Genomic DNA, 15,527 nt, shown 5'->3' with positions numbered 1-15,527 from the left:
AAAGAAAAAACGTCTTCGACAGACTATGTAAATGACTCTAAATTTACTAGCTTTTTATCCCACTTAATTCGCTCTCTACTTTTGTATAGCCTACCTCATGCGTCTCAATTTAGATAGCACGTTGGAGTAGTCTAGTTTTTTTAAGTGAGATTCCTTTTAGAGAATAGCTAAATCACTAAATTTGGGTAATCATTTTGGCTAATCTCTTGGAGATGCCACTCCTCTCTGAGGGTCCCACTTTACTACATAAATTCTATCAGTTTTCCTGTGACTCTTGAGAATCCTTCTAGGATCTTGACAACTCCATACACTGTGAGCCCAAATCCAAATTAGCAAACGTTTGCCAGACTTAACGTGCGGACTATGTGCGTGGCACAGCTCCAGCTTCAAGAAAAAAATCTAATGCTAGATCTGTATTTTGTAGATTAAATTAAAGCGGTTTATATATTTATATTTAACGTTGATTATAAATGAAATGAATTCTGTAAATGTATTTGAGATGTCTGTAGCTCCATATCTAGGATTTCCTAGAGCTATAGATAACCAACTCTAGGAAATCCACGGATTTTTAGAGGTAGAGCTCTACTAAGTACTCTATCTATTTCAAATTATAAGTCATTCCAAGAATCTTGGAGAGTCAAATCATCTCAAGTTTGACCAAAATTATAGAGAGAATTATGAAGATTTATGACATCAAATAGGTATACTATGAAAATATAGTTAATGAGAAATCTATTGATACTTAGTTGACATCATACATGTTAGTTACCTTCAAAAAAACATCATAAATGTTAGTATCTTATCATATAAGTTTTGTTAAACTTGAGATGCTTTGACTCTCTAAGATTCTTGCAATGACGTATAATTTGGGATAGAGGACCGAAGACAACCCATGACTTCCCTTTTTTGAAAAAAAAATATGTTTCTTCAAATTTTCATTTTTAGAAAGTTATATTCACAACTTTTATGCATAATATTTTGCATAACATATATAACTTATCACCATAACTTCCAACCATAATTTTTCATTATATTTTTTACAAAATTATATAGACAACTTATCTTGACAATTTATCTACATGACCTTTGGCACCCAACTTTATAAAAATGGAAAGTTACAGAAACATTTTTTTCCAAAAAAAAATGAAAGTAGCGGAGGTTAGTCTGATGGTTTGCTAACTATAAATCAAGCAAACGTTTGATAATTAGTGGAGTCGGTGCACGGTTCTGGACAGAACGTCCCACATATATGTACAATACTACAGTGCAAATACAAAACTTCTTTTCGAAGAGATGGGAGAGAAAAAAAAACAGAAGCAAGGTAATTTATACTTCTAATCTGTATATATAGTTCCTGTACGTGTATGTCCTTTGCTGAATAATAAATCCTAAGAAAATCTTGGTTTCATGGAACGAGTACGTTACTCTTGTCATCTCCCTTTTGAGAGGTTAGAGTACTTGAGCTCCTCATGGACGATGACGACAACGATGAAGTGGCCATGACAGATGAGTCGAACCCTTGGCTTTGCAACAACGCCAGCATGCTCATGCCCATGTGAGTCGGCATCGTCAGCTCTGGAAGCGGCATGTCCCCAGCTAGGTACTGCATCACTGTTCTCATGCTTGGCCTCACGCTGGCCAATGGATGTGAGCACAGCAACCCCACCCCTAATGTCAGGCTCAACTCATTCACGTCATAACCTCCTTGAATTCTGGGGTCCACTACCTCATCAATCAGTGACTGATCCTCCTTGCGCCAATGCTCAAACACCCAATCAACGAGCAAGAGCCGATCTCCATCTACGGTCTCCTCGACAGGTCTTCTTCCAGTCACGACCTCGAGAAGGAAGGCGCCGAAGGCGAAGACATCGGTGAGAGGGGACGCCTTACCCGTCAGCGCCAGCTCCGGAGCAATGTAACCAAAGGTGCCGGCCACAACGGTGGTATGCAGCACCTCAGCATCATGGCTATGCAGCCTTGCGAGGCCGAAGTCACCAAGCCGGGCATTCATCTCGCCGTCGAGGAGAACATTGCTCGCCTTGACGTCTCGGTGGATCACAACTTGCTCCCACTCTTCATGAATGTAGAGCAAGCCCGACGCGACGCCCTTGATGACCTGAAACCTCTGTGCCCAATTCAGTAAAGCACTGTTCTCGTCGTGGGTGTACAGATGCTTCTCAAGGCTACCATTTGGCATGTAATCGTAGACCAGAAGAAGCTGATCCTTGAGCCGGCAATACCCAAGCAGCTGCACGAGGTTGCGGTGCCGGAGGCGGCCGATGGTAGCAACCTCGGCAACGAACTCCTTCATCCCCTGCTCCGATTCGTGCCGCACCCTCTTCACGGCGACCTCCATGCCGGAGGTGGGGAGCACCCCCTTGTACACCTTCCCAAACCCTCCCACGCCAAGCAAGTTCTTGTCCTTGAACCCATCGGTGGCGTCAAACAAATCCTTGTACGGGAGCCGGTGCGCCCCGAACTCGATCTCCCAGTCTTCGCGCAACTCGATGTACCTGTACCGGCGCCGCACGACGAGGAGAACGCAGGCAACCATGGCGATGACGATGGCGAGCGCGCCGACGGCTACCGGAAGAGCTATCGCCAGTGTCTTGGACGAGCGAGATGACCCTGAGTTTCTTCTGTCAGGTAGCGGTGGCAGTCTGGCCATGTCGATGGCCGGAGCCGGCCCACCCACGGCGAAGCTCCAGCCTAGCACGTAGTGGAGTGTGCTTAGCTTCCCCGTCGATGACGAGAAGCCGACGTAAGCCACGTCGTCGGCGATCACCGTCGAGAGGTCGACCGTGGCCGAGACCAGCGGCTTCTTGGGCCTCTCTGTCCCGACCGGCGCCAGCGTGACGTCGATCCGCGTGGCGTCGCCGTCGTAGTCCACCCACGCCCGCATGACCTCGCCGCTGACCAGGGTGAGGTTCCTCAGCTCGCCGGTGCGGTCGTCGTAGTAGCCGGCGCTGGCTGCGTCGACGGAGACGAGGCTGTTGACGTCGACGCCGACGTGGTTGTCGTCGATATCGTGGAACTCGGGGCTCTGGATGATGTCGAACTCCACGGCGACGATGTGGTTGTGCACACTGCCGTTGCTGGAGCTGTTGAGGAAGCCGATGTAGTTGCTGGCCATCCCGGAGGAGAGGTCCTTGGACGGGGCGACGACAAGCGCGAGGCCGTGGCCGCCCATGCCCGGGGTGACCGGCACGATGCCGAACACGAACGAGGCCGAGAACGACCGGACCGCCGCCTTCGCCTTCGCCTTCTGGCCACCGCACAGCGGCGCGCGGAGTTGCAGCGGCGTCGGGTGGAACGCGTGGCCTTTGCTCAACGCCGTCTCGCTGGTCAGCTGGAGGAGGCCGCGCGGCGTCACCATGGCCGCGCTGTCGAGGGAGAGGCTCGCGGCTGAGAAGCTGGAGTAGACAAACTTCTCGCCGTCGCTGCTGCTGTCGCCGGCGGCAAAGGCGGATGCAAGGTGGACGCCATAGAAGAAGAGGAGAGGTAGCACGCGCTTGGCTTCAATCATATCGGACTCGGACGGAGTGAAATGAGAACACGTACAGATTGTACTAAAAACTTGGAATTCAAAGCGCGCGGTTGGTGCGTGTACACAGCTACTACTCCACAAGGTTGCAGTCTTGCTCAGGAGTCGCTAGCTGATTCTCTTGTCTCTGGAAACTGCAGTAGTACATATCTCTTGACTCTTGGTGTGATTTTTAATGTGCGATGGGAACACGGAACTGGTCCTGCTCGTGCGTGGATCAGATTGCACAGCAGACTTGCCGACTTGGAGTAGGGAAAAGTAGCTGCTGGTATATCGAGTGGCCCTTGCTTAATTTCTTCAATCTCCTTAAAAGTGTACTATATAAAAAGAAGATTTTTCGTAACATCAAACTTGCGGTACATACATGGAGTACTAAATGTAGACGAAATCAAAAATTAATTGCACAGTTTGTTTTAACTTTGCGAGACGAATCTTTTGAGCCTAATTAGTCAATATTTGAACAATAATTCACAAATATAAACGAAATACTACGTTAAAAAATCTTCACTACGCAAAGTTTACCAAACTTTGCCCAACTAAACACCGCCGGTTCAATTGTCTCGAAATGGAGCCAATTGGGTCAGATTGATCGAGGCAGGTCACACTGGATTCAATTTAATGCTACGCCGCCATGCATTAATCGGAAGCGATGCTCAAATGCTAGTTCTTCGCATAAATGCATATCCACGGCTACAGAAAAGATTCGTAATAACGCCCCTACAAATACTTTCTAAAACTTGCCCCTATTAAATAGCTCTATTTGTTGACACGGCTCTAGATCCAACCGTCTTTATAAATAGATTTATAGGGACGGCTGGATCTAGAGGCACCCTACAAATGGGACGGACATTGAATAGTAAAAATGCCATATTTAAATTTGAATTTTTCAAACGATTTTAGATGGAGAAACGACCAAAACAAAAGTTGTAAATCTCAAAAAGTTATATAACTTTTTAGTTGACAACTTTTTCATTTCAAATCATTTTGTTAGGGATAACTACTTTGGAACTTTTTAAATATGAAATTTGAATTTTTGAAACAACCTCGGATGGAGAAACAGCAAAAAAAAAAAAACAAACGTTGTAGATCTCAAAAAGTTAAACAACTTTGTATTACCTCTGTCCACAAAAGAATGCAATTATGAGAAGCGTGCCGATCAAAGTAGCTCAACTTTGACCAAGTTTATATTAAATATTATTAACATTTATATCTCTAAATAAATTTATTATGAAAATATATTCTATAACTAATCTAATGATACTTATTTTGTCTCATGAATGTTAACACTTTTTCATATAAAGTCAAACTTTAATCTGTTTGACTCCTTGAAATGTGAGAATTATATTCTTTTGTGGACAGAGGGAGTAGTTGTCAACTTTTCTATTTGAAATCATCTAGCTAAGGATAATTACGTCTAAATTTGCTACATTTAAAATTCAAAATTTTCAAATTAACTAAAATGAAAAAATGACCAAAACCAAAATTATAGATCCCGAAAAGTTATATAACTTTGAAGTTGACGACATTTTCATTTGAATTTGTTTAGAGTCCCAAACACTCATTTTATATTTGGTTGAGCATAATATGAGGAGAAAGAATATCTCAAATAGACACAATTGAGTGTGGGGCGGAGTAGTTAGAGGGAGTGGCGCGCAATTTTGGTGTGAAGAAGGGCGTGACGCGCGGGCGTGTGGCTGCCCGGTGGTGCCTTCCGAGATTATAAAAATTGTCATTTTTTGCCTAGATTAAAGAATTATGAAAAAAAACGGCCCTATAAATCATTAGTCGCCCCTACAAATCGATTTGTAAGTACGACTTGGGAACCACCCTTACAAATCGTTGATTTGTAGAGGTGCCTGGGTAGGTGCGGCTGGGTAAATCGCCTCATGGAGCCACCCCAGCAGTGCCTTTATGGCGTAGTGATTGATGGTTTCTTAGTCAGGATCTCGACAATACGAAGCAATAGGTTGGTTATTAGTAATTTTTTTTTATCATTACTAACATTTTTCTATTTTTAGTAGGGTTCAGACATTTTTTTTAAAATTTTGACCCTAAAAAAACACTAACGAGTCACACTTTAAGCATAGCAATTATATTAAAAGATTTATTAATTTTTATTAAATCTTATTGAAAGAGGGATACTTTCTTATTTTTTAGGTATTTTTGGAAAAACAGCTCCAAAACCATGCCTACAAAAGGCACCACGCAGATCATGGAATGGTGTACAAGAAAATAAATAAGTAACGGGAACTTGGGTATCCCACAATAAAAATAATAACCACATGTTAGTTATTCCTAACTCCTAGCTGTTTGATATTCATAACGCAAAAGTTATTGCGCGGGACACTTATTAAGGTATTATCTGCAACTCTGCATCTTTAGCTGTCATTTTCAATTCTTTCTCAATCCAGAGGTCAAAGAACGAAATCACATGGAAGACCAATGGTAAATTGTAGAGTTCAAAATACTAGGTTTGTGTGCTCACCCCTTATTTCCCACCGTCCAAAACGCATTGTGATTCGTGGTCCCAATGCCTCATGCACTTTTGGATTCGTGCTCCACTCCCCCAATGTGGTGGCCCGGTTCTCCCACCCCGTCGGATAAGGGGTGCTCGTCGTCCCCATTGTGGAAAATGCAAGTTGTAGCTCTTCAGCCTTGGTTTACGGAAGAAAGTCAACAAACTAGTGCCCTGTGTTTTTTCAAATTCGTAAGAATATGAATATTGTATGATTTGTATTGACCTCTTAGTTTGTTTAGAGCAGCTAAGCTCTCAAATCTGGGGCACTACTTTTGATTTGAGGGCTCCTCTACTTTTGAGGACCCTATTTTCTATATTGTACTCCACCGGTCAGCAGTGGCTCTCAAAACAGAGTGGCTCTCAAAACAGGGTCCCCAAATTCATTTTAGTAGGGAACGACACACGGGACCCGTTTGTCATCCTCTTTTGTCATTGACAAACTTGGCCATGTCTGCATAAGCTAGAGAAGGGAGGGGAACCGTGAGTGCGGGATCCTCGTCGGACAGAGAGGGGAAGCTGTCGGGTGCAGCTGTTGGGTAGGATCCTCACTGGGGAAGGAGGGGAAGCCGATAGAGAGGGAGGGAGGGGAAGGAAAGCCACCGAGTGCTACTAGGCAGGATCGTACCGAGGAGCGAGGGGATGCCTTTGGGGAAGGTGCAAACAGATCCCGCTGCGGGGGAGATCCACACCGTGGAGGGAAGAAACGTCGCCCGAGGCGCTGCTGCCATAGATGATCCCCATGGGAGGGAGGGGAAGCCACCATGGTTCTTGGAGGGAGCGGCGACACTGAAGACCCGCACGCAACTAAAACTGTTGTACCTATAGGATGGGGGCACAAAGCTAAGCCCCCGGGAATGAGGGCCGGAGGGAGGCTTTGGGTGTCCATTCCTCTAAAGAGTGCACGATGGTTTGGATCTCAAACAGTTTTATTGATAGAGGGATGTAAAGTAATCCTATGCTACTATAATAAACATAATAATTGAATCCATGCCATATACTCTAGGGTTAATTGGATTGGTGCGATGATAAATGTTTTACTTCAGAGATATACCATTACTATTAACCTATTTGGAATCATGCTATTACAACTCAGAGTAAACCTGAGCCATGCCATTTTCTATGCTAGCAGAGACTTTGGGACCAGTTGCAATGCATTATATTTTCGTATAGACGAGAATTCCCCTGCTACTTTTCTCTCCTTCCACTCACTGACGCATGGGAGCCCTCTCCCTCCTTTGTCCATCTGGCAGTACAAGAAAAATATATTTTTCTAAGGCATTAAGCCTCAGTATGCGATTAATATACTGCTGAAACTTTATATTATTGTTTTAGCATCTTAACAATATTAAATGATAAAACTCAAAACTATAAAATTATAGATCTCGTCCATCTTTACAATTTTTATATAAAAATCATTTTCATCCAAGGTCGTATGAAAAAGATACGATTTTTTTAAGGTGGAACTTTACCGCTGACACGTGGGTCAGCCTTGAATGGACATGCCATGTAGGATTAGCGGGTCCTATAAACGCTTGTTTGGGACTGGATGAGACCCTTTACAATTTCAGAAGACTAAAAATGTATTTTGGAACTTTTAGGACCTACTCCTTCCGTTCACGAAAGAATGCAAATATAGGGTTCGTGCCAGTCAAACTAGCTCAACTTAGACCAAGTTTATAGTAAATAATATTAATATTCATGTCCCCAAATCAATTTATTATAAAAATATATTATATAACTAATCTAATGATATTTATTTTGTATTATGAATGTTAGTACTTTTTATATAATTTTATTTAGTCAAAGTTCAAATTATTTGACTTCTTGAAAAACAAGAATTGCATTTTTTTTTGGACGAAAGGAGTAAATGACAGCTCTAGATAACTTGTGACAGCATTCCTTTCTATTGCGTCTAAAATCTCTATTTCTGCAAATATGTCACGTGTTTCTATTGTTGCTTCCTATGGGGGTACATTACAACAAATCTTCTTTTTCTGCAGCATTGCTTCTATGATCTTAGGAGCACTGGCCGCCACGGCCCGAGGGCCGCTGAATTTTACTCGAAAAAAGAGAGATCAAGATCATGAACAAGGATGGGAAGATCGGATTATCCCAAGTGTTAGTCGATAAGGACTTATATAAGTTGATTTATGTACTATATTTATTTTTTACCGATGTACTCCTATACTAGACAGAAATTAGTTGTCAAAATGTCATCGATACGGCAACAACTCAAGCCCCAATAAACAAACCTATTTATTTTTTCTTTTTTGAGATTACCCTATAAACAAACCTATTTAAGGAAAGGGTTAATTCCACATGGCACGCCGCCACATATGACAGCCAGAACAAATTTGTCTCTCCTATGTAGTTGGTGAGAAAGATTACGGGCCTCTTTGGCAGGGCTCCGGCGGCTCCGGCTCCCGCCTCTGTTCACCAGTCGGCCGCCCATGGATCGACAGGGGGCTACTGTTCATCGGAGCCGTTTTTCTCTCTCCTTTCCTCTCTCACAGACACCATCGGAACCGGAGAAGCTCGTTTTTCGGGCTCCGCAGCTCCGGCTCCCCTGGCACCTATCGACCCATGGGCGGCCGATAGCTGCGGGAGCCGAAGCCACCGGAGCCCTGCCAAAGAGGCCCTACGTAGGTACAGGTATGCAACCCGCTGAATGCCCGAATTTCGACGCCGGCCACCGCACCTGCGCTGTGGCAAATGAGGACCGGCGACCAAACAGGCCTTAAATCTTTACAGCATGTACACGTTTGAAACCCAGGAATTTCACATGAATCCTATAGAAATTTCGTAGAAAATTATTTTTGCAGATAAACCGTAAGAACAGCAAAAAAAAAATATCATTTCCAAACAGGGCCTTAAAGCAGGTCATATTGTCAATGCTAATTGGCTAAGTCTCCAGCTGGTACACCAAAGATCCTTCCTTGATGACTCACCTTGGTCACGGATATTTAAGGCTTGATGACTCACCTTTGGGAAGCTACCTTTCAACAGTTTTCACACCTGGCCCAGTTCGCTTCGCTAAAAAATCAAACCAAAATACTATTCCGGCTGATTTGTTATGAGAGAAAAATATTGTTCCGGCTGAAAAAAAGCTGAAAAAGACGGATTATAAGAGAAGCATAAGATATCTTCCTACAACCTCGCAGTCACCGGTTAAATCCTCATCCTTGTTGAGCTCCAGTCTCCAGAACCTTTCATGAACCTGCTTTTATGTTGACTCTGAATCAGACTAGTCAGGGATAGTTTAGCCAGATGTCATGCAGGGATTACTCTGACTTGTTGAAAATTTTGCTTTCAGTTCTAGTTGAACGAAACCTCGACAGTTCTTCAAATGGACTAGCTCAACGCAGTATTTGACCCAGTTGCACACAGCTGGCCTAGAACAAACAATTTACATACTGAAACTGAGAAAAGGATTATCAACATCCATATTGCATTAGGTCATTAATACACAAATGGGTATCACCACGGTCCCTGCTATATCTCCTACTTACATTGCAGCTAGTCTCACTAACCAAAAAATGACATTAAAACCAAGTGAACGGCACTAAGATTAATCATAGCGATTCGTGGGGCCTCTAATGTACAAATATGGATTTACCCTGGGCTGCAGCAGCTTCGATGAACATGCCAGTTTGCAGCAGGTTCCCGCAACAGAAACCTTGCCGTGGCATGTGAGGAGCATGTATTCATCTAAACTACTGTTGAATTCGGGGGTGTGATGCCTCGCTCCAAGTAATAAGCCTTCTCCGCATCAGCCAGCCTTGTCTGAAATATCCCCCATTCTTTTCTGCAGCGTGCTCTTACCTGTAGTGGACATCCAAGTTTAAACAGTTAAAGAAAATCCATATGGACACATAGTGGATGCCGTAACAGTCAAAATTCATGTATTTGAAATATAATATACTGTGAAAAAAAACCAAATAACATAATACGAGTAAGTACTGCCTTACCCCTTCCCATGGTGCTCTTCCATTATCTGACTTGCCCTGGTTCCCAAGTGAAGGAACTGCTTGATGAACAATCCATTGAGCATCAACAACTCCAATCTTCTCATGAGCCGGCTATAAATTAAAGATAAAGTAAAAGAGTCCCAGCTCAGTATAACGTGCATATAACATCTAAAGTTGACAACACATTAATTACAGTGTTTTTTCAGATGGTATGCCATCTTCTATGCTGTAACGGCTTGAACCGTCTTTTGGTGATTAGTTGAAAGACTGGGGCTATGCCCTAAAACTCTAAAAAGCATTAATTACGTTGGTAATCATATAACTGTTGACGCTGCTATGTGTTATCCTGTGAGAGGAAAGGCATGAACTGTGTGGCTAATCCTTGGATTAGCAAAGAAATGGGGAGGTGAAGTATTATGCATGATAATGGCATGGAATACCTCCACACATTTCCTCAGAGCAAAGTCAAGACCCCATCCATGGACCAAGTCATTCTGCATAAAACAATGCGTAAGCATACTCCACTTTAGACAAACTAATGACTTAGCATGCAATGTTACCTCACCTGAATCATATGCCATACACAGCGCCATGCATTTCTGGAGAACACTGTTGCCATAATTTCAACAAATCTGCACATCAAAATTGAACTTTTAGAATGATAATTAGACAATGAAAATTAAATACACAACAAAAATTTGGCCCTACGCTGCACATGGTGGTAGATGTGGATCAGTGCACCAGCCTGGTCTCTCCTCAGTTACTCTGTGTAATAAGGAAACCTATTACTAAGAAATTACATCATTAAGTATTGAAAAAAAAAAACAATATAGATTCCCATCTCACTTGTGAACTTCCTGGTCACCACGTCGTTTAGTCATTTGCCATGTTAGTCCTTTATCAGGCTGCAAACCAGGCTGAGAGATTTCCAGCCCATGCTTTCTAACAAGCTCAATGTACCTGTAAAAATACCAAAATGAACACAAGCCGAACAGAAAGAAAACAAGAATGCAAATATGTAGTGCTTACTTCTCTGCATTGAAATGCTCTACACCTAGATCCTCGTCCCAGATGAAAATGTAATCATATCTGGCAACAACGTCGGGATGCAAAAATCGTTTTGCATACCACCTTATATAAAAACACAAGAAGCGCATCATTAAAATTGAAGTCAAAACATTCTATTGACAGGGGCAATGAAAAGACACTGTAGAATTATAGCAATAACATACCATTTTGTCTGCTTCCTGACACTCACATGGATTGCTCTTTTAGACCACTCAAATTCATCCCACTCAGTAGTCCGACCATCATAATGGAACAACATAATGGTGAATTTGTCTGAAAACTATAAAAGAAACTTACATGAAATTGGAAGAGAGGACCACATGCTCATTTCAAATAAAATGACTACAAGTTTAATCACGATGCGGATCTAGTGTACATAAGTCCCAGAGTTCAGAAGTTTGGTGCACCGAGGTTAAGCAGGTAAGGTGCCAGTCTGTCAGTTACCTTTTTGACTGCTGCATCAATATTTGCCTTTTGCCCAATACCAACAGTAAAAGTAACAAGATACCTCGGCTCACTAGTAAGGTCCTGATGAATGGCATATGTTTAAGAACATAGATTGTATATGAAAGAGGTTAAAAAAAAGCAATTCAACGCAGTTTTGAAAAAATGGCTAACAACCACAAACCTCACTAGGATCACCCCATAGTCTTCGGGGATAAAGATCTGTTTCAGACACTACAATGCCTGGTGGAAGTCTCTCAGCACCTTTTGGGTTTGTAGGAACATAAATCTGCACACATAATTGTGTGATCATTTTGAGAAAAACGGAAAGTAAGAGCATAAACTATCTATTGTTAAGATAAATAACTTTTATGCAGGGATGAAGGTCAAATATCGATGGTTAGTATTGTTTACAATCCAAAATTGAGCCACCAACTACCACAGTTCCCTTGAAGGTAATTAGGTAATAGTTGATCTACCTTCCAGCATAAAAAAAAGACCCTAGATTTAGAGCCTGAAAATATTTGTTAAGCTTAACACTTACTCCCTCCGTCCCTTATTATCTGTCGTTCTCACTTCCCGAGAAGTCAAGCATACTTAGCTTTGACAAAAAATATACAAGAAAATATTAATATTTACGGTACATAATTAGTATCATTAGATAGATAGTTGAATCTATTTTCATAATAAATTTATTTGGGGATATAAATGTTGCTAATATTTTGTTAAAATCTAGTACAAGTTGAGAAAGTTTGACCTACACGTTTCCCATAGCGACAAATATAAAGGGACAGAGGGAGTACATTGTGATGAGACACACAGCAGTAACATATGTATACAAAAGAACAATCAGCAATGGCCCAGAAAAAATAATAAAATACGAGACCTAATTTAGGCCAATACAGACATATACAGCTAATATAGCAACACAAGAAGGTAGTAGTGTGTTGGAAGTACCTTGGGAATTTCATCAGTGTTAGATTCAGAACTATTCTTTTTACGATTGTTTGCAGATGCCCAAGCATGGTTCAACAATGTCTGCGTTGTAATGCCAGAGTTCCTATCTTCAATATACGAGATGATACTCGAAGGGAAGTGAAGCTGCGAGACACATTCGATTAGTGTTTCCCCCCCTTCTCTAAACAAGTATACGAGAGAGAAAAACAAGAGAGGCAAGTGTGCCAATCTACCTTGGTTATGTTGACTGTAGGGAAGGAGATCCCAAACAGGTAACCCAGCATGACACCTACAACTGCCGAAAATATGAGCCGCATACCCTCATTTGACCTTGGCATGCTGCTGCTGACAAACATTGGCAGTAAAATTACGATGAGCGGCAACGAGGACAGAAAATTGTCCGACATTAGGTACACTAGCAGTTAAATCTACAGGCTAAACAAGAACTACTTATATTAAAATGAAGTTTGTGGATGTGGTAGTGAACATACCTACGGCCAATGCCATTGAGAGGCTTTGCCATAGGAGCTGCGGAAGCTCTCCTTTTGCTGGCAGCAGGAACTTAATATTATCTCAAAAACAGCACAAGTAGTATCGACTATCGACGGAACTTGCCCCGCTGCAGTTATTGAGCCAAAAGAGAGAAAAAGAACAAATCAGGTCTTCTTACCAAGCAGGTTATTTTGCCGAACAGAACAATTATTAAGCAGGGTGCGATGCTCAAAAGGGATTTTTTTTGTTGTTGTTTCTGTCAAAGAAAGATTAAGAAGCCGATCTCGAAACCATGACTAACTAAGCGACTTAGTCCAACAAGAGACGCGTATAGACTTGACGACCGGGACGGAATCTCGCAGCAAAGATTTGAATTTGAATTCGAATTCGGTGGCGACGAAAGATTTGGATTTGCACCGTCCGGACAAATGACGACACAGCAGAATCAACCCAGGCTTACCAATCAGAAGAAGAAGAAATCAGCCGGAAAACGGCTGGATCTCCGCTCAGCTCCGCTCCGCTCCTCCACCGTAGAAGAGCAGCAGGGGAGGACCCACGAGTCCTAGGACGGCTGCCTGCGGTGGACGGCAAGGAAGGCTGCGCGACGGCTTTGTTCGGGAGGAGGCAGAGGGCGCGACGGGGCGGCGGCGTGCTTGACGGGGAGATGCAAACAACGGGGTAGAGGCGACTAGAACTAGAAGAGGACTAGTCTAACCAAGCATTGTTGTATGTATGTACGGCTGCAGCCTACAGAGAGGGAGGTGAGAGGACGATGCAGGCAGGTGGGCAGTAATGGAATTGGGGATTGTTGGGCTGGGCAGCGCAGGATCTGGTTGTCCCACACATGGCAAGCAATCATTCACAAATCACCAGCACGCCCCAGCTGAGCTGAGCTCATGCTAATCCTACTTGCCAAGATGCTCTACACCAACTTTCAGTGGCTTACGTATCGGGTCACTGCAGGGCGCAGGCTGGGGGCACCCTTGTGGCGTCCTGTCCTGTGTCCTGTGCTAGCGTGCTGTGCTGTGGATATTTCCAAATCCACTCCACATCAAGAATTTATACGATCAAACGAAAGAAAAAGGTTTTTCCACATCCGATTCTAATAACATCTGATTTTAATAACAAAATTGAATACTAATAGCTTGTCTCTAGGTGATGTTTCGGCTGCTACAATTTACAATTGCCCAATGTACATATTGTTGATCAGTTCTTGAGCAAAACAAATCCTAAAACACATGTTAAATGGACTGCTATGGTTACCCAACGAGATTATATATTATATTCTTATTTCTAAAGGCATGAATTGACTAATCTTTTTCCCTGAAATGTTGACTTCCTTATTTTGGGCATGTGTGGATGCACACAACTAAAGTTTAGCCAGCTAAAATTTCAAAGTAAAACTTTAACTAGCTAAACTTTAGCCCAGGTGTTTGGATGCTGTCGGTACGAAAAGTGACCAACAAATAAATATTTGTAGTTTTGTCGTGCGTTGTGATCGGATGTGGTATAGCACTCAATGACACAGGATTTATACTGGTTCAGGCAACAGGCCCTACGTCTAGTTGAGGTTGGTCGGTGACATTATTCCTGAGCTAGGTACTCGATTGTTGTGGGGTTATAAACGAGTAAGGAATGAAAAGAGGAGTGTTAGAGGCCTAGTCGGACTCTGAACTGAGTCGAAGAGAGGGACGGATGCTCAAACGTGAGCTAAGTATTGGAACGTATGCGGCCCCAGTCCCCCGGTTGGGCAAGAGGCCGCGAGCCGGTGTCGCGACGCGAAACTCTCCGCTTGCTAAACGGCAGCGGTCTCCACCAGCGTCCGGAGGTTCTGGTGGATTGCCTATTCCTAGGGTCGGCAGGCTCGGGGAGGTCGCGCAGAAGCATCGCCGCAGCAGCGATGTTTTGCCCAGCCCGAGTAAACTGAGGGAGTCGTCCCCTCCATCCAATATGTTACGCTGGACCTAACGGGTACGACCCCTAGCGCCGCTTGCGGGGTTACACGCATGTGGCGCAGCGTGATGCACCGAACTAGATCTAAGTGTCGTTTGATGTTGAGGAGACACTTAGAGTAGTTTGACTTTGTTTTTTCTTTGGCCGTACTATTAAGGGGGTATGGACAGGTAGTTTGACCTAGGTGAGTCTAGTGAGTTAGGTGTGGTGCACACTTACTAAATCTAGCACTAGGTAGCTCCTAAAAAGCCCTTAGATCTATTTGAGCAAACTTTATTCACATATGATCGAGAGTTGGAAGTGAATGGAGGGTCAAATACTGACCGGACGCTAGTTCCAGAGTGACCGGACGCTCGCGCAGAGTCTGGTCAGTTCATTTGATCAAAGAGATTTTCGTCTGGTGCGATCGGACGCTAAGAGGTGAGTGATTGAACGTTGGGTCCCAGCGTCCGGTCGACTCCAATAAGGTTCCAGAGAGGGAAAATCGTGACCGGACGCGTCCGGTCACAACTTAAACACTGGAGTTTGGAGAGAACTAATCGGAGCGACCGATTAATATGACCGGAGCATTCAGTCACCCCGC

General features: G+C 43.3%; 2 protein-coding genes across 4 annotated transcripts; both read right to left on the bottom strand.

Annotated features, from left to right (window-relative positions):
* Positions 1-1,186: 1,186 nt before the first annotated feature.
* Positions 1,187-3,668, bottom strand: LOC136471728 (L-type lectin-domain containing receptor kinase SIT2-like). The gene has a single exon (XM_066469487.1). It carries the CDS (start codon positions 3,524-3,526, stop codon positions 1,406-1,408), a length of 2,121 nt encoding a protein of 706 aa, XP_066325584.1. The 5' UTR covers positions 3,527-3,668; the 3' UTR covers positions 1,187-1,405.
* Positions 3,669-9,455: 5,787 nt separating this feature from the next.
* Positions 9,456-13,872, bottom strand: LOC136471727 (uncharacterized). 3 transcript variants are annotated; one of them, XM_066469484.1, is made up of 14 exons: positions 13,452-13,872; positions 12,991-13,118; positions 12,733-12,844; positions 12,500-12,643; positions 11,727-11,831; positions 11,543-11,626; positions 11,263-11,378; positions 11,060-11,161; positions 10,877-10,990; positions 10,739-10,795; positions 10,596-10,662; positions 10,471-10,524; positions 10,031-10,141; positions 9,456-9,884 (listed from the first exon to the last, which is right to left on the bottom strand). In XM_066469484.1, exons 2-14 carry the CDS (start codon positions 13,020-13,022, stop codon positions 9,771-9,773), a joined length of 1,212 nt encoding a protein of 403 aa, XP_066325581.1. In that variant the 5' UTR covers positions 13,023-13,118; positions 13,452-13,872; the 3' UTR covers positions 9,456-9,770. The 3 variants fall into 3 exon arrangements, with proteins under 3 accessions (XP_066325581.1, XP_066325583.1, XP_066325582.1); XM_066469486.1 differs by having other exon boundaries at positions 12,733-12,838; XM_066469485.1 differs by having other exon boundaries at positions 12,733-12,841; positions 13,452-13,871.
* Between the last annotated feature and the right edge of the window lie 1,655 nt (positions 13,873-15,527).

The sequence above is a fragment of the Miscanthus floridulus genome, chromosome 8 (assembly GCF_019320115.1).
Source record: "Miscanthus floridulus cultivar M001 chromosome 8, ASM1932011v1, whole genome shotgun sequence".
Taxonomy (NCBI): Eukaryota; Viridiplantae; Streptophyta; class Magnoliopsida; order Poales; family Poaceae; genus Miscanthus; species Miscanthus floridulus.
The sequence above is the reverse complement of the archived record's forward strand: the minus strand, read 5'-3'. Positions and strand labels throughout refer to the sequence as shown.

Coding starts and splice junctions, on each gene's coding strand:
- LOC136471727 (XM_066469484.1), bottom strand. CDS start 13,022: ATGGCAAAGCCTCTCAATGGCATTGGCCGTAG. Junction 10,991..11,059: donor GAGCATTTCAATGCAGAGAA/GTAAGCACTACA, acceptor GTATTTTTACAG/GTACATTGAGCTTGTTAGAA. Junction 10,525..10,595: donor GTGTATGGCATATGATTCAG/GTGAGGTAACAT, acceptor TGTTTTATGCAG/AATGACTTGGTCCATGGATG.
- LOC136471728 (XM_066469487.1), bottom strand. CDS start 3,526: ATGATTGAAGCCAAGCGCGTGCTACCTCTCCTCTTCTTCTATGGCGTC.